The sequence below is a fragment of the Chiroxiphia lanceolata genome, chromosome Z, assembly GCF_009829145.1.
Source record: "Chiroxiphia lanceolata isolate bChiLan1 chromosome Z, bChiLan1.pri, whole genome shotgun sequence".
Classification (NCBI taxonomy): Eukaryota; Metazoa; Chordata; class Aves; order Passeriformes; family Pipridae; genus Chiroxiphia; species Chiroxiphia lanceolata.
Genome location: NC_045671.1, coordinates 70,368,698 through 70,388,313, shown reverse-complemented (window position 1 = coordinate 70,388,313; position 19,616 = coordinate 70,368,698). Strand labels below are relative to the sequence as shown.

Here is a 19,616-nt window from a genome sequence, read left to right as displayed (position 1 = left end):
TTTTTCTACCTCAGAAAACTGAAATACACTCTAGATACTGGAGTACTCAGAATGTAACTAGTTAAAAAAAAAAAAAAAGCATATAGTTCCTAGTGAAAGTGCCCTGAATAAGTGGTGTAAGACTATACATAAGGGTAAATATTACACATGATTTTAGGATACCACGTCACCACCCAGCATGGAACTGAACAATGATATTATGATACAGCCAATCACAGGAATTTTCTTTGGAAAGGAACACTGAAGATTATCCAGTCCAAGGTCCACCTCAAAATTGTACTAAGTCCCACCCTAGTCTGGCTGAACCATCATTCTGTCCTTTCCTTTTGATTGTGTCTGTATGTTTTCTGAACATCCAGATGCACCCCCCTGTGCACCACTTACAGCCAAAACCATACCAGTGTCTGCTTGGAAAGACAGAGCTGAGCCGGGGGCCCATTTCCTACTCAGTGTGTGAAATACCTGACACTTCAGAGTTACAAGGAACTGCAGATCTGGAATCATAGCCCTGTGGCTGCAGAGTACATACTAACGGTGTACACGAGGTGCACACAGTGAAACACATTAGCTCTAGATCCATAAGAGGGAAGCATAACTCAGTAATGTGCCTAATGCTGATCCAGCCCTGAGTGGTTTAAATATGGGTTTGTGTTTTGAATGAAAGTGTCTACAGGTCTGCATGTGCTGCCTCTTTTAAATGAAGGCTCATGGAGGAAAGCATCCAACCTTACCTATATGTCTAAGGCCTCAGCCCTATAGACAAAGAAGAAATAAGAGAGTAACCCATTCATCATTTCAGATGTTTACCATCTGGTAACTACTGCCTGAACTACTGTTCTGAACTATCACTTTACCACCACCTTTGAGTTCAGGAAAGACGCCTCAAGTTGCACACTTCCTGGGTTAGTCATCTATCAAGTCCTTTGAACTATGTTCATATTAGGCTGTTGCCTATTTTTAATGCTCATCTTTTATTATTTTACCTTGTGATCAGTATGGCTGCATCAATTGAAGACATGTCTTCTCCCCAGCTTGTTGACATTTCTAAGTGTATATCATTCTTCTTGCCAAATTCTTCATGTTGCCATTTACAAAAGCTTTCCAGCATTTTTTCCCCATGATGTCCAATATACATATCTGCCTGGAAATTAAAAAAAAATTAATGTTATTAAAATTATGATTCTCTAAATAGAATTCAGATGCTTCTTTGACTGAGTTAGTAAAAATATTCTGCCTTTTATGGCATAATATATTCAAAGTGAAACAACTCAAACTTCAGGATCAGAGACCACCTTTTTCTCATATCAAAGATACAAATGGAGACAGTGCACTGAGAAGTGTACATGAGTCTCTTCACATGAACTCTTATCTTATTTATTTTCTGATCTTTCATTATCCACAGTGAACAAAAGAATAAAGGTGTGAAGATCCAGAATTTGATCACTAAATGAGATTTCTTCAACTGCTGAGAGGAACTGAAGAAAGAAATACTTACTTCTTCAATGGAAAAATACAATATTTTAAAATTAGAACCATAAATAAGGGAATCTCTTTTTCTTATGAACTAAGTAAAGTATGAAAGGATTTGCATAAGATTTTGTAGAAAAGAAACCAAACAAGCAATCAAGTTGACATTGTCCTGAAATAAGATATAAAACCCACAGGTTAATGGAAAATTTCAGTCAGGGTATCCACTGACTTGTCTTTCTTCAGAAAAAAGAACAATATTTGCGATGATGTCTGAAAAGGGTAAAAGAAGTGCTTTATCTTGTCACTTTTTGTTTGTCTAGGGATTAGCTAACGAAGAACGTCGGTACTCCTTCTACTGCCCACTTGGTTTAAGGGGGATGACTTTTGTATTGAACCATACAAGGGCACAAAAGGCAGAGCAGAGGCAGACTTTGTTAAGATCCACCTGATTTCCACAAGGAAACTTTGATTGACTTTTAACTGCAAAAACAGTCTCAATATATCATCATCATGGCTGGGCTTCGTGAATGAAGATTTGGGAAGGGCTCTACCCACGTTTGTTGCAAGCATGTTGGTGGCTAAAAAGGCCAATACGAGACAGGCATGACCGGTTGCAAAAGGCACAGCAGAAAGACTCCTTAGGTGGTAAATTCTGCAGGATACGATTCTTTCTGCGTTGCCTTTTCTCCTCAAGGGTGATCCTGCTGCGTTCCCAAAGGCATCAGCAGCGTTATAGATGGTGTGTCTCCAGACCTCCTGACTGGAGCCCAGAGTAGACCAGTTATGTTGATCAATATGGCCAAGGCTGAGATGTTGTTTCAGGGAGTCCTTGTGTCTTCTCTTTGGGGCTCCTCTCTTGCTGCAGCTGGTGGCAAGTTCACCATAGAGCAGGATCTTAGGGAGGCGGTGGTTGGTCCTTCATCCTGGAGACATGCCCTGCCCAGCACAGCTGTGTTCTCAGCAACATGGCCTCAATGCTTGTGACTGCTGCCTGTTCTAGAACAGATGTATTGGTCACATAATCTGACCAGTGGATGTTTAGGATTGTACGGAGGCAGCGCTGATGGAAGCGTTCGAGGAGTCGCAGGTGGTGGCGGTAGATGACCCATGATTCAGATCCATATGAGAGAGTAGACAGCACTATGGCTCTGTAAACACTGATCTTGGTACTTTTCTTCAGGTGTTTATTACGCCATACTCTTTAGTGGAGTTTTCCAAAAGCACTATATGCCTTTGCTAACCTGTTGTCTATCTCCCCATCAATCTCACCATCCCAGGAGATGAGGCTGCCCAGGTAATTAAACTGTTGGACTGATTTGAGCTCTGATTGGCCAGTGGTGATGTGGGGATGATGGGGGACTTCCTGAGGTGCAGGTTCATAGAGAACTTCTGTCTTCTTTAAGCTGACTTCCAGCCCAAAGAGCTCAGCAGCATCTGCAAAGCAGGATGTTAAACGCTGCAGAGCTGCTTCTGTGTGGGCAACAAGGGCGGCGTCATCAGCATAAAGCAGCACATAAATTACAGAGTCACAGAATCACTGAGCCTGACTCGCAAGTGAATGGTTTGTACAGAGATCAAACCCATGACCTTGGTGTTATCAGCACCATGCTCCAACCAACCGAGCTAATCTCAATTAGGAGAAACCTAATCTTCACTGGGGCTGCCCATCAGTGAAAATCACTAAGTAATGCACAAAAGCTAACTGAGGAAATTTGCTAGCCACTAAAGCTGGTGGATATTGCAAGCCTTTGGAGCAACAAGCTAAGTAGCATTACCCTCAACAGGCTAAGACAAAGGTAATAAATACTTACTGGAGTCTCATGAAGGAGGACAAGCTTAGTCACTCGAAGATTTACTTGTAGTCCAAGACTCTTGTGCTGGAAAAGGTTAAAAACCTAAGATAAAAAACAGCAAATAAAAATATGTGCTTGTATTGCACACAACACACTGTATACTAAAAATAGTAGAACCTCAAAACATTCTCATATTCCACTGTGACTGCTTTAATATTCCAAAAATTGAACACAACATGAAGTTAATATACCGTGTTGGTTTTCTGAAAGAAAAAAGAGAGCTTAGCCAGTATGCATTCCAGGAGCACAAAAAAAGACCTTTCCCCCTCAGTGACCATGACCACTTTACAAACTGTAATCTGTTTCTCCAAATATTTACACGTGCATTTAATACTGTTCACATGAAAATTTCTGTTCAGTTAAATCCACAATCAGGGCCCAAGTGGCCTGAGCCAACCTCTAACTCTAACTCTCTGACTTTCCCTATCATTCAGCTTATGCTCCTTCTTTAGGACAATCTCACCTTGTACATTACAGATGCTATTTTTTCCATGCTTTAAGCACCAGATGAGTGCACTAGAGCTCCAGATAGAGCTGTGAGGGAATGTAACTGTCCAAGTCCATTCCTCTTTCATTTTTTTAGGCCACTAATGACCACAGAATCCTTTTCTACAACATCATGTCTTCATAATAAGCACAGATCACCAGAAACCATCCAACACCACAACCCTTCCAACAACACCTTGGACTTCCAACCAAAAAGTAATCTTGTTCTCTCACTTTCAGGCTTCCCTGAAGATGTATGATCAGACAGCACAGACAAGTCTGCACCACCATGGTTTTGTGCTGCAAAACTTATGGACTAAGTCCTGACAGTCTGATGATGGTCATGTGCTGATTGTCCCTTACAGGTGCTCAGTCAGAATCGTCAGAAGGAACAATGAAATCAGCCCCCGGTGCGTGCATTGTTGGCAAAACATCAAAATTCATTTTAAATTTCCTACCATGTTTAAGATGGTTAGAATAAATCTTCTGGCAGCATCTGTTCCATGATACGAAACCATAGCTGGATCTGCCACCACAACAGTTTCTATATTGTACTCCTGAGGTAACTTGTAAGAGTATCGCTTTCCTCTTCCATTTTCTGATACTTTTTGATTCTTGGATTTTCTTTTGTCTGTAAAACAAAACATTGCTTGAGAAACTCATCCTTCAAACTACCCCTACAGTACTTTTGAGGATTTGTTACCCTCGATTATGTTATAACTCTGTGGGATGTTATAGAAATGAACTTGAATATATACTTACTTGCCACAGCCAATGCTAAGGCTCATACTAAAGGTCTGTACTACATATAAATATTAGTTCACACCAAGAAAACAAGAATTTATCCATCTGTTCAAATAAAGTCAGAAACATTCTTTGCATTCTTTTTACCTAACATATTAATAGGAGAATATGTATGTCTCCTAGTTTAGTTTGTTGGAGAAAACTAAACTCATGCTAGGTCTGAAAGAAAAACAGTCCCACTGACATTGCAGAATTGGTGTCCGTCCATCTTCACAAATCACAGAGAAAACATCTTGATGTAATTACATTTTAGCAGCCAAGATGACAAATGTAGATTTGCCACAAATTCAGCATTAGGAAAATACATGGGACAATTGGTGATTTGCAAAGATGAAAGAATATTTCAAATGAATGACAGAGAACGATATGTAGGACACAGGTTTGTTAGAAACAGAAAAGTGAAGTCCTACTGGCATGACTTCAAAGTCAGTACTGCTGTCACCATAAGCAGCTGAAGTAAAACAACAAAACCAAACCCTGGAAACAGACCTCTAAATCTACAGAAAGCTACAAATCAAAACCATGTTACATTTATGGTAAGGTAGAGGTTACTGCTGGTGTTAATTTTAAGTTTCCTCTCCAAAAACACCACAAAATCCCTATTACTACTACGATACATGTGAAAAAAGAAAAACTAGCTACACTGAAACAGTTCAGGCCAGGTGGTGGTCAGATATACATACAGAAGTTAGCAAAAACATTTTAAATAATTTAATACAAATTTAAATTTTAATACAATTCAAAATAATTTAAAACAAAATACGGAATGGAACCCCTTGTAATAGCCAAAGTTTGTTAGATTCTGTTGAGAGGAAGTAGAACTTATGAGACTGATCTCATTGAAGTAATTGAAATCAAGCTTTTTTCACCATCTGTAATGGAATATTGGGCTCTATGTTTCCAAAAAAAGTGATGCCTGAGATGACAATTATAAACACATGTTCTAGAAACAATCAAATATTCAGAAATTTTGAGGAAATATTTTGCAATTAATCAATCTCATATTTAACAGGAAAGTTCCTATGGTTCTTTTTATAACACTACTCTCCAAAAAAATAAGTCACTCTTCAGGAAAGTGCTAAAAATATGCCTTAAAAGCCAATAAACTCACAAATTAAACTCAAAATATAAGATAACAGTGGAAGATGGGTCTGTGATGGTGCAACAAATTTTTTTTGAGGAACTAAGGGACACTTCCAAGTCAACTGGAAGTTGTACTTGCAGGGGACTTCAACTTGCCAGAAATTGACTGGGAGCATCACACAGCTGGTTCAACCTGGGCCAGAAGATTTCTAAGAAAATCTGCATGACTACTTTATGGAACAGGTCCTAAGGGAGCCAACTTGGAAAGATGCCCTCCTTGATCTGCTGCTTGTCCAAAGAGTGGATCTTGTGAGCCAAGTGGAGATTGGTGGCCTCTTTGGCCACAGCGAGCACAAAGTGATCAAATTTAAAATCTCCACTGACAGGAACAAAAGTGCCAGCAAAACCTCAACTCTGGACATGGGGAGAGCAGACTTCAAGCTGCTCAGAGAATCTGTAAGTAAGGTCCCCTGGGAAAATGTTTTTGCAGATGCTGGGGTCCATCAGTGCTGGTCACTTTTCAAACATCACCTCCTAAGGGCACAGGAGCAGACAATTCCCAAACGTTGGAAGTCAAGCAGCTGAGGCAAAAGGCTGGCTTGGCTGAGCAGGGATTTTCTCTTGGAATTAAGGCAAAAAAAGGAAGTTGTATAGCCAGTGGAAGCAAGATCAAGTGACATGGGAAGAATTCAGAGATGCTCCTTGCTGCTGTAGGGAGAAAATCCATGCAGCCAAAGCTCACGTGGGGTTGAAGCTGCCAGAAATGTGGGGGACAATAAAAAGAGTTTTTTACAATACATTAATGGTAAAAGGTAGTATAGAAATATCATCAACCCATTACAGGATGAGGATGGTCACCTCACAAACAGTGACAGAGACAAGGTAGAGGTGTTTAATGCTTTCTTTGCCTCTGTCTTCAACACGGATGATAGACCAAGGGGTCTCAGTGTCCTGAGCTGGAGGACCATTTACTGCCAGAATGATCAACTCCCAGTCAACCCTGAAATTGTGAGGATCTGCTGCTCCAGCTGGATCCCTACAAACCTATGGGGCCTGATGAGATTCATCCCAGAATCCTCAAAGAGCTGGCTGATGTCATCACAAAACCTCTCTCAATGATTTTTGAGTGCTCTTGGGAGTCCAGAGAGGTCTCAGCTGACTGGAAGCTGGTGAACATTGTCCCGGTTTTCAAGAAGGGTAAGAAGGAGGACCCTGGAAATTAGAGGCAGTCTTACTTCAGTGCCTGGTAAAGTCATGGAAAAGATTATTGTGGGAAGTATTGAAAAACACCAGAAAGACAATGCAGTCATCAGTCACAGCCAGCATGGCTTTGTGAGAGGAAAGTCCTGCTTATCAAACCCAATTTCCTTTTATGACAAGGTAACCCACCCAGCAGACCAAGGGAAGCCAGTTGATGTGATCTTTTTGGGTTCCAGTAAAGCTTTCGATACTGTCTCTCACAGGATCCTTCTGGACCAAATGTCCAGCTCACAGCTGGATAAACACACCATGTGCTGGGTGAGCAACAGGCTCAAGGATCAGGCACAGAGGGTAATAGTGAATGGGGTGACATCAGACTGGAGGCCTGTCACTAGTGGGATTCCACAGGGCTCCATCTTAGGTGCTCTTCAGCGTCTTCATAAATGACTTCAACACAAGACTGGAAGGGATACTGAACAAGCTTGCAGATGATACAAAACTGGGAGGAGCTGTTGACTCCCTCAAAAGCAGGGAGGCCCTGCAGAGAGATCAAGACAAATGAGAGAACTGGGCAATCACCCAGTTGTTGAACAAACATAGGATGTTCAACAAGGGGAGGTGCTGGATTCTGTACCTGGGATGGGGCAACCCCAGATGTATCTACAGTCTGTGGAATGAGATGCTGGAAAGCAGTGCCATGGAAAGGGCCCTGGGGGTCCTGGTTGATGGCAAGTTGAATCTGAGCCAGCAGTGCCCTGGCAGCCAGGAGGGCCAACCCTGTCCTGGGGGCATCAGGCAAAGCATCACCAGCTGGTTGAGGGAGGGGATTGTCCCACTCTGTTCTGACCTGGGGCAGCCTCACCTTGAATATTGTGTGCAGTTTGGGGCACTACAATGTAAGAAAGATATGAAGCTGTTAGAGAGTCCAAAGGAGGCAACAAAATTGGTGAAAGGCCTTGAGGGGAAGCTGTGTGAGGAGCGGCTGAGGGCACTTGGTGTGTTCAGCTGAAGAAGAGGAGACTGAGGGCAGAGTTCATTGCTGTTACAACTTCCTTGTGAGGGGAAGAGGAGGGGCAGGCACTGATCTCTGCTTTGTGGTGACCAGTGACAGGACCCAAGGGAATGGCCTGAAACTGTGTCAGGGGACATTTAGGCTGGATATTAGAAAAAGGTTCTTCCCCCAGAGGGTGGTTGGGCACTGAACAGGCTCCCCAGGGCAGTGGGCACAGCACCAAGCCTGACAGAGTTCAAGAAGCATTTGGATGATACTCTCAGGCACATGGTGTGACTCTTGGGGATGGTTCTGTGCAGGGCTAAGGGTTGGATATGATGATCCTTATGGGTCCCTTCGAACTCAGCATATTCTGTGATTCTGTAAAGAAGATTTAATGTAAATATAATGTAGATATATTTTTTCAATGTAACAAGTATGACTTATGCGTGCTAAAAAAGGCTGTCCATCTTTTTCTGTAGTCATTTGTAAAAGATTATGTATGTGAGTGATTTAGTCCATCCCACTACATGTTAGAAAGGCTTACTGATTTCTATACAATTGGTGACAATGTAAAACACTGATAAGTATACACATTTACTAAAAGAAAAAAAGTATATATTCTCCAGAAATAAACATTTGGTGTTTGATTTCCTAGAAGTAGAAACAGTTTATAAATTCATAAACTATCTAAGATTAAATTTAAATTTAAATTTAAATTTAAATTGTGAGCCTTCAGACACGTGCTTAGCTTCATAACTTTTGCTAGCCCCTAGCCTTATTCACGTTTTCTAACTGTGGATCTACAGCCTAGTTTATAAAGCATTATGTGTGTTTTCATCACTCTTTTGAGGATAATTTCTCATGAAGTTTCAGTGTCAGTATTTGTGCCAAAACTCCCACAGTCTAAAAGCTATAGTACTATGATTTAATGTACAAACATTTAATGCTGCAAGAATAAGCTATAGATCTAAGTTTAAACAGTTGACTAATTTGGGTTAGAAAAGATCCCTCAGAAGCCATCTGGTCAATCTGCCTTCCTCATAGGCACAGTGATTGATTCCAGTGCAGTTTCCAGGAACAGTTTATTCATTCCTCATTTCTTTGTAAAAAACAGCATCTAGCCTGTACAGAGCAGTCTGTTAACACACCTCTCTAAAAGTTATAGCTAGGAGTGCAGAATTGACAGTAAGCAGTCCACAATAAAATACAGCATTGTGCTAAACACTAAGGTCACTGTGGTCCCATAAACTGCAAACTGTTGAAACCTCTGCTTTTGGGATTGTAGTGGATGGGAAGACTACACAGTTCTGCAGACAAGCTGTCTGCCAGGGGCTGTGCCCATCATTTGCCTTAGCTATCTGTCCCATTAACAAACCAATGGACAATCTGTTCTTGGCCAGCCAACCTTTCCCAAATTGCTGGCAGAAATCCCCATCACGAGATTTCATTTATCAGAAAATTGTAGCTCTTCCCTAAGAACTTCAAATAAATGGAATTAGTAATTTTGGTACTACTAGTCAACAACTGTCATGGTTGCTGCCAGATAACAGGCAAAACAGGCTTTAGGTAAAAAAACTTGCTTCTTTATATAGTCATAAATATAATTATAAAGTCATAAAAATTATAAAGAAGAGGTCATTATTGAAGGTACAGTATGTAAGAGATAACAACTCCCGGAAAAAAACCACCTACATCAATACCGCATGTGCTAGCAAGATAAAAGTCTGATTAAAGATGCACAAATTCATCTTAATATTTGATTACATTGTTAAAATAAAAAGTAAATTTAACAGGAGTGTTCTGTGCAATAAGACTTCTATTTTGTGCACACATCAATTTATTACTTAAACTCAATTGACTGAAAGGAAAGCTTGGAATATTGCAGTACTCCAGCAAGAAGGCTACAAATACTGCAGCAAGTACATCTGGCATTCAATAGGCAATTAAGAGAAAATAACAAGAGTGTTAACAAAACAATAACCCCACCCAAAACCCCAAAAGGTATTTAAAGCCGGCTACTATATCCACAGGTTACATAAAGTATCTGAGCCAACACCAAGAACAGGCTGTAACTACAGGACTGTTGGACCCCTACAAGTCCTCAGGCACAAAAACATTTCCTGAGTATAGGCTCATGAGACCCAAACTACAGAGCAATCACCGTCACTCACCAGGCTTTCTTTTCCCAGGGAAAAGAAAAACCGGTACCTGAGTCATATGGAAATTGTAGTACTCTGTCCAGATAGGGAATACTCAGGAACTTAAGCAGCCATGAGCTATACCTCCACTACAGTTTAAATAGGGATTTAAATACCTTCCTGCAGAGTGATAACTTTTTTCTAATCCAAGGAACAGAAATGAATATCTCAAGTAGCACCAGTCTTCACCTCATAGGTCCAGAGCTATGACCAAGATTGTTTATGCATTTTTTTTTCCATGACTATCACATAGAAACAGGCTGCAGAGCAAGAATCAACACAGCTCTCCCAGCTGAGTACCGAGTCTACATCCCAAAAAGTAAAACTTCACCTTTTGATTCAGTGAAATTTAGCAGGCTTTTTCCTGCAAAACTGCATCACACTAAGAGGAGAAGCATGCTGGTAGCCCAGGACAGTATACTGTTTATTGCCAGAACTAAGAAGTAGAAGAGGAGTCTTCCAGTCTCAAAAATTCAGATGGGATTCAAAATTCACACTTAACATATCCTGGACGAGGTCTCACTTCGTGTAAAGGAATGACTACTTGAGAAGATTTTTTTTTCCCCAAAGTTTCAGATTAGGTAGAAGGAAAATAACTTAGCTTCCCAATGTGGCCCTTTGCTCTAATTACAACCTCTCTCCCATTTTCTCTGTAACATGCTCCTGAACTGGTTGCTTTTAAAGGTTTCATGGGCTATGTGCTAAAGAAAGGTGTGATGTGTAAGGTCTGTGCATGTGCAACTGGCTTACATATGTAAATAAATCATACACACTTTCAACAAAAGTATGTACACGCACAATGTTACCAATCAAGAAAGCATCTGCTTCTGTTAGTATGATTCTCTCCCTCCCCTAATTACTAAGAAAACCACCCCATTCACAAAAACAAGTTCTTTGTTCTCTCCAAACAAGTTTGGCTGTGTAGCAAATTTCAATCCAGCCCTCAACAGTAACGGACAACAAACAATACCTTCTTTGATTGCCTCTGCTAGTTCTCCATGAAAAGCTATTATTTCCAATAGTGATCCTTCAACACCTCTAGCACAGACATTCATTCCTTCTTAACGATGATTACAGTTCATCACTGGCAATACACATTTGCTTGATAGGTAGCCAGCCTTTGAGACCAATTTGGATCAAAACCAGCAGCACAAATACCTGTCCCAGAGCACCTATTCTGGGACAGCACACAAGTACTGTAGAAGCAAGAGATCCGGTTTTAAGATAGGTCCCTATTGCTGAGAAGTTTCCATATTACTGAGTTGCTCTATGCCACAGGGCTACAATTCTACCAAAAGCAGCTGTGCATAACCTGAGACTATCTCAGAAGCCCATATACTCATTTGTTTTATATCTGTTCAACTGATCTACTTAGTTTAGGATTTGACTTAGAATTTCTAAAATATTGATGTAAAGGCTTATCATTGATGCTTCAACCCACCTTTAAGTCTCTGTCTGTAACGTTAATATTTTGGTGGTATTAGCTAACTTCATGTCACACCAGCAAATTGCTCCCAGCATACACAGAGCATTTAAGCATGCAGCTTACTGCAGCCCCTCTTATTAAAATAACTTATACCTGCAGAGTGAGGGACTGGTCTTGCTAGTACAACAGCATCAGTGAGAAACAGCAGATATTTATACCCTCCGGCAATAAAGCTATGCCAGAAGATGCCAATCAGTTATGCACAGCTTGAACTATTCTGAAATTTAAAAGCTGGTAGTAGAGATAATAAAACTTACTTCAAGCAAATATTTGAATCTCTGTTGACAGACTATTTGCAACAAGTCAGAGCCTTGAGAGTAAGATTATTGTAAAAGAATAAGCTGACTTTTCTGCTTTAGAGCATAAGAGCATAAAGGATATCTGTCAATGAACATCACAGAAAAATAATGTCCTTACAGAAGAGTTTGCATCTTTACTCATTTTAATACCCATCATGGTTTGCTATTTGTCAGATGCCCCTCTCACTTCACAGTGTACACACCATGCATACTTTTCATTTTCTCTTTCTCATTCCCAAACACATGCAGGCATGGATACTCTTAACTTATTTATCATTAATAGAGAAGAATAAACAGTTTTACCTTATGTGAACAACTTTTGCTAATATAGAAATCTTCACTTTAAGATAAGCAGTGTCAACAAAATACAATGCCTAGAAGAGTAATATAGAGTCTGCTGAAGGAAGTTAAATGCTATTTGTTTAGTCCTGCTTCATAGCTACAATAACAGCCTTGTTTTGCTGATTTATCTTTGATTTCAAACTGTGGATGCATGCCTAACTATAAAAACAATACTTCCAAAATGGGGGGGAAAAAAAAAAAAAAGAACACACACACAAAAAAAAAAGGCCTGTCACAGTTATTCTGTAACCATATAAAATGTTCAGGAAGGATTAGATAGCCACAGCAAAGCACAGGCTGAAAGTGATCCCTGGAAGGCAGCTAGTCCAACCTCCTGCACTAGCCTGTTCAAATGTCAAAGTCTGATTAGCTCTCTTAGAGCCATTTCCAGTTACATTTTATAAATGTCTGAGGACATGGACTCAACAGCCTCACTCTTGCAGTGCCCAGCATTCTTGCTGAGATTTTTTTTTCCTTATGCTAATTGAAATTTCCTTGAATTCAAGTTACATCTGTTGTCTGTCACAGCATACCTCTAAGGAATGTCTGGCTTCATCTTCTCCCTGCAGACCCTTAGGCACCAGAAAACTGCAGCTGCATCCTTCCTTTACCTTTCCTTACCTATTTGAAATAACTCAGTTCCTTCTGCCTCACCTGAAATATACAATCCAGCTCCCTACTCACGTCAGTTACCTCTGCCATTTCTTTCACTTTGTCAGTATCTCAGTTATGCATGAAAAACATGCCTACAAATGTGCACTCATCCTGGTTGATTTCCTGAAGAAAAACAACTTCTGACAACAACATTAGAAACACCCTCAGCTCATGCTGAGGTCAAAAGAGTGAGATACCCTCTGGCCTTTGAAGAAGGTGAGCTGATGATGAAGCAGGAACAACAGAATGTCATCTGTCACAAAAGCAAGTTTTACTTCTCCATTGAAGACTATTAAGTCATCACTATGTGCCAAATTTTTGTTGAAACCCTTCTACTTCAATGGTTTCTTCTAGCTGTCATTGACAAAGATGCATTAGGATTGTTTCATACAGGTCTTATAAGTGTCAATCATAGAACCAGAACACTTATAAAAATAATTTCAATTCAGTGTCAGACACATTTGAAAGCTCAAGACTTATTACTAACCAAAACTAGGAAGAACTCTTCAACACACTCCAGCCTTTTAAAACAGAAAATTAAGTAGAAGCCTTGCATGTAGCGAGTAATTAAGCAACTATGAAGAGGGAAAAAAAAGAGATTGTAATTATTAAGCTGAAGGAGAAAAATGATCCAAAGAGTTCTACTTTCATATACGAATGGAAATTAAGAAGCAATGTCTGTTCCTCAGTGGACAGTTCCCTCTTCCAACAAGTAAAATTGCAGCCTCAGCTTGCCCACCTCAAAGTTCACCGTAAGGTATTGCTACGAGAATGATTAGATATGCTTTTGTTGTTTGGTTTTTGTTTTTGTTTTTTTTTTTTTTAAACTGGCGTCTACTTATCTTAAAAAACGTATTTGCCACGTTAGAACTTTTCAGTGCAGTTTGTGTGTTACCTGTAACCACACCACAGTACTGGTTCTGAGAAGCTGGCCTTTCGGTGAATTTCTCCTCTGTGGACCTTTTCCTTCTGTACACCCTGTGTGCGTGGCCTGTCACAGCCAAAGTGCGATTGAGTGGCTCAATAAATATGAAGTCCTCGTTAATCTGTATAAACCCCATCTGCAAAGGAAAACAAAAGGGACACACAAGACTTTACTAAGTTGCGCACAGTCCTGCAGAAGAAAAAAAAACAAAACCCACAAAACTCCCATTTAAGAAAACGCTTTGTTTTAGTAACCTTATGAGTAAAGTGACTACCTTTGTGTTTTACAAGCCTTCTACTTAGAAGAACTAGAATAACTTTCATTTATTTCAACTATATCTGGGTGGGTGGGTGGCTACCTGCCAGTAGCATATGCACAGTAAAAGATACGGAATGTTAAAAGTTTGGTTTAGGAGACCCAGGGGGTCATTTAAATACATACAGCATTTACAGAAAAATCTATACACTGGTTTTATTATTCAGTGTATTGTCACATTTTTAGGTAACCACATTTAATGAAATAACAGGAACAATTTAAGGCATAAGAATACATCCTGAATAAATGTGAAGGTGGAAAAGACATCTTGTGGCACTCCTTTTACACTTAGTCAAATTTAAAACAAAAAAACCCAATCCAAACCTATTAAAAAAGGCAGCAATCCCTCCTTAGTTGCCAGCAGTTACACCAGAAAAATATTTTAATACAGCCACTTATTTGTTTAGGTCCTCCCCATCCCAAAATATTTATACACACAAACATACATGAAAAGTTAACATACCAGATGCATATTTAATATTAACAGAGTGTGACCAAAGTTAAAAAAATACTATAAAACGTATTTATATAAATACCATACAAATCTAACTCAGCTCAAATTGGTAAGCTGCCAACACACACAAGTTCCTATCAAGAGTAAAGCAGGAGACAGAAAGATTTTGAGGGTGTTTTTTCCCACATCAGCAGCAGTGACAGTTACTTTACTCATTTTCTAAACTTAAAAAACCTATTAAACATTTTTATTACAGAAAGAAAACAAGGTGAAACATCTGGCTAAGAGAAGCAAAAAGTTCTTCTCTGTGTTTCTATGTTGCATCAATGGAGAGAAACAGAAAACAATTTTGTTTCTTCCGGCATTATGTAGGTGCCATTATCACACTGGTTATCCTGCCTGACACATGGATAAATCATCTAAAAAGTATTCTGACCCAAGCAAGAAAACAAACTCAAATTTCATATGTGGTACAAAACACAATTTCCTTCAAGCATGTGTGGGCATTACTTTAAAAAGAAAAAATCCAATAAAATCTTTCTGCACAATCATATGAAATAAATGTGAATACATGTATTTAATTTTTCAATCAGCTACACTAGTTACAGAATGCTGAACAGACATTGAAAGGTCATCACTAACACTGTACACAAACATAAAATATCTGGGTTTTTGGCTGTTCCTTTTCCTTCCTGCACTTGCTTTTTTAGGTTCAGTTCATCATGAGCTTTAAATGTTACAGATTAGAAGATCAGCTAGTTGTGTATCACTAGGTACTTTCTGTACACCTGCAAGATAACACTTCTATGCATCTGGAGTACTTTCTGTACACCTGCAAGATAACACTTCTATGCATCTGGAAAAATGTTATTTTTAGGTAAGAATTAACTTTTCTAATATAAATTATGAGTGAAATTAATTTTTATTTAAAAGGATAGTTCTCAAATACTAGTAAAATGCATAGACTACTTTTCATTTTATTTTTATGTCTAATGCTGAATTTCATTCAGGCACAGATTATTTAATTTTTTTTAAAGAATTATTTAGACTGTAAAAGACGTTGATAAACTCTGGGTATAGAACAGGAGTAGCAGTCCATTAGGTGGTGCTGCAAGTTTTCCCTGTCCACCAACTAAAAACAAGGCCTTAGTCCCCCTTACACAAAAACTCCTTCGTAGAACATTTGCCGTATTTCTCCTGTCTTCATTCTCTTTGCTGTAAATTGAAACCAGGGCTTTAAGATTATGCTCTTCAGAGTACCAACTGAAAAGATGTGCTATGACCACTGACATTTAATGTTTTCTTTCTGCTCCTTGCATAAACCGAATTTTAACTCAATGGTTGGGAAATAAAAAAAATATTGCCAGTTTCCTGAGTCAGAAGTTAAAAACCAGTGATGTAAAGTTATATGTATGCAAATGGGTAATTTTCAGACAAATCTGGGTAACCAAGTAATCTCTGTTATCATTCTGACTGTTTTTGAAAAAAAAAAAAAAAAAAGGCTATTTCTCCATCTATTGGACAATTTCACAAGTAGAAAAGGGAAGATGAAGCTGTATCCTTGCCAACCATACCCTTATTTTTCCATAACCATTAGAAGTGGAGTTAAGGAGATCTTCTACCATGGAAGTGAACACAGAAAGTAGAGAAAATCAAAGTAATGCATTAAAGCACCACAGTTTCCGTACTTTTTCAGACATTGAATGCCAGGGGCAATTGCAGCCTTTAGACTATTCCAATCGCAAAAGTTCCATGCCATGAAAACACACAGCAAAACAAAGATTAAAAAAAAAAAAGTAAAAATAAAAACCCCTAATATGCATCCGGAGTACAACTCTGAGTTCTGAGGAATTAACTCATTTTCCACCAGTTTCATCTGAGGAAGTACCACTGCTCACAGCTGCAACTGAAAACCCTACCAGGATGCTGGAACTTATCTCATGCAAAGGTAACATAACATGCCATTGTCATGCAGGTTACCCGAAAAAAATTAAGCAACCTTAAATGTAGCACACACATCTCAGTAGACTTCAAGCCCAGCACAGTCTCATTTGGCAACAAATTCCTCAGATTTTCTAAGTAAGGATGAACCAGGTACTTGCTCTGCTTTTTATGTACTTTGTGCAGTAAAGAGACACTTTAAGTCTAGGGCAAACTTCATCAAATGATGGGGAAATAAAACTTGGCCTACAGAAAATTAATTTACTGCCAAATTAAAACAGATTTGGATAGTAGAAAACAAAGAGAAATGAAAACATCTTCCCCCAGTACCCTGAGTGCCACAGGGTGGGTGAAGAGCAGGGGGTATGTCCAGCTGTAATAGTTTCAGTTTAGGACTTCCTGCAGTCAACTCTCCATTGCTTCATGAAGCAAATGCACACAAGGACAGGCTGTACAAGACTGTATTTCTTCATGCTCAGGCAAGTATCAGGCAAGAAAAAAGTGTATGGGTATCAGACGCAGAAAATGTACGTATCATTTAATACACATATTACAACCATCAGCACCAAAATATGAATGTCATCTGCAGTATAAAAACGAAAAGTTCTCTTCAATGTACCATGCAAAAAAACCCCTCTTGTTTACAAGTTCAATATTTATTTATTTTGAAACATAATCTCATAATAGACTTTGTATTATTTGTCAAATGTCACGGAACTGAAGATTTTTTTCTGAGTACAGAGGCAAAATCTTTAGTTTGTATATCAGTAACCCCATCTGAAGAATGTCTTCCTCCACGATTTTATAAGTCCAGACTAAATTTAGTATCATGATTCTAACAATGCTTTCAGAACCTGACTCCAGCTGAAACACAACAAAAATAGAATCTCCAGCTCATACTAAAGCGAATAATAAAGCAAGATAACAACAAGTTTACAAACTGTGTAAATAACAGTGTAAGAACTTCACACGCTCTTGTTATTCAAACACACTACTGCTTTCCATCTTTAAGAACCTCCACTGCTGAAGGCTGAAGAAATATGTCACAAGTGCCAGCAACTTCTGTCTTCAGTTGACTGCATTTCACGGCTCCGCACATCATATACACCATGCTTCTCCTAAAGGTTTCCTCCACCTACCTGCTCAATCCACTCTGCTGCACAGAGCTGGGAGACATCAAAGCAGGGAGAAAGTCAGTATTATCACTGCTGACATAGCATTCAATCCAATTCTTTCTGGGATCCGTTTTAATGGTAGGTCTGTGCCTTAAGAAAGTTCGCATACATGCACCTTATAGTACTGACAATGGAAAAACATTCAGACTCTTATGCAGAGACCACTGGGATAAAATCATGCATTCAGGTGCTAACCTCCAAATTCGAGATCTGAAGAAACAATTTTTCCATGGCTTTTAAATCCTTCCACGCTCCTGTACTTCCAGTCTGGTTTAAGACACACACTACTCTGAATCCTTAGAGAAATCCTTCTCTATAGGATGCTGTTCTCATGTTTAAGCTCATGACTACTTTTAGCAAAAGCTGATGTTGCACACACAAAAGAATTTCTTCATTTTTGTTAGATACAAATCAAGTAGAACAGTGAAGTGTCCAAAATTGAGATGGGTCTGCATATTCTGACACATTTCAACATATGCCATCATTCAAATAACCTTATTCAACCGAGAACAATCTCTCAAGACAACAGCAGAGAGTGAAGTGTAAGATGATCACAGAAAGGACACAAATCCAAACGAATCAGATTTCTTGAAAAGAAACTGAAGTAACAGAGACTAATGGATAAAGAAACTATAGGTATCAGGTCCATTGACAGGGTCTGTGGTTTTTTACCCCTCAAACCACCATCAGCCAAACGCCTAAGATGTTTGGCATTTCCTATAGATTCCAAATTTTCTGTTTCCTAACCAGAAATAAAATATTTCCTTTGTTACTACCTAAATCTCTCTCTATAAACACATTAATTGAAATCACTGCTGTATTGAGTGCAAGCGCTGGTTAAATTGCCAATATTCTAATATTTGCTATGATTTTTAAACTGTCTTCACAGTGCAGATGATATCTATACAAAGAATAGTCTACCTTAGAAGTAACCACAAACAGTCATTGACTACCACCACAATAAAAATATTTTAATAATCCTATGTGTGTAATGAATTATTTTGTTACACAAGTTTGCAATCTATCACAGGATGTTACCAGTTATTTCACTTATTATCCCTTGATTTTAAAATCACCTTAAACAACATATAACTGTATACTCTGAAGACTACCAGTGAACATTCCATGATACCATTTTAAGACATATCGTATTTTATATGAGGAATTGCAACAATATACAGTATTCCTCAATCCCTTTTCTTTTTTTCATAAAAATACTGTGGAAATCTATTAATCCTACCTCAACTTTTCCCTATTCTTCCTGATTTATGCTTATAAATTAAAAGTTCCAACTCAGAGTTAAATCATCTCTCCATTAGAATCCATGTATATTTCTTTATATGTGCAGCTAAGTCATAACTTTAAAGAGAATAATCCAGGATAGCAAACACCACAGCACTGCCAAAATACAGAACCAACAGCAACGCAAACTTTTATTCAAGCTTACATTCCATTTTTTTAGCTCTGCAACATGAATGCTACTTTCACTTTTTTAAATCAGCTTTACTTATATAGAGTAGTTTTTCAAGTAGAAATTAAATGTGGAGAAAACTCTTCCTTTCGTACCTAGAGATGAAAACATTTTATCTGGACTGTACAGTGCTTCCCACCTAGTGAAGAGCAGCAGAGAAGCATCAAATTTACCTGGTGGCAAGAATATCTCACCAGCAACACATTGTTCTATAGCCGTGTTCCAAACTCACTGCCTACAGGCTTCCCTCAACAGTTTCAGGTTCTGAATTTCAATTATTCAGTTCTCAGTAATGTGTAGTCTATCTCATTGAAGACTTGTGTTCTTCAAGTGGTATTTTTACAAAGTACAGCTCAACTGAGAAAAGGTATTTGAGTTTCAGCTGGGAAGATGGTGTCAGGCTATATTCTCTGCAAGAATTCCACAGCTCTGAAAAAACCTGCTCACCCAAATGGCCCCCAATAGT

At 38.9% G+C, this 19,616-nt stretch overlaps 1 protein-coding gene across 1 annotated transcript in view; it reads right to left on the bottom strand.

Annotated features, from left to right (window-relative positions):
* The window catches only part of ADAMTS19 (ADAM metallopeptidase with thrombospondin type 1 motif 19), a 141,592-nt gene that overhangs the window by 102,122 nt on the left and 19,854 nt on the right, over nt 1–19,616 (bottom strand). The window contains exons 3-6 of the mRNA XM_032676746.1: nt 13,765–13,930; nt 4,268–4,440; nt 3,282–3,365; nt 984–1,141 (exon numbers count right to left, since the gene is read on the bottom strand). Coding sequence (XP_032532637.1) covers nt 984–1,141; nt 3,282–3,365; nt 4,268–4,440; nt 13,765–13,930 — 581 coding nt within the window. The remainder of the gene's footprint in view (nt 1–983; nt 1,142–3,281; nt 3,366–4,267; nt 4,441–13,764; nt 13,931–19,616) is intronic.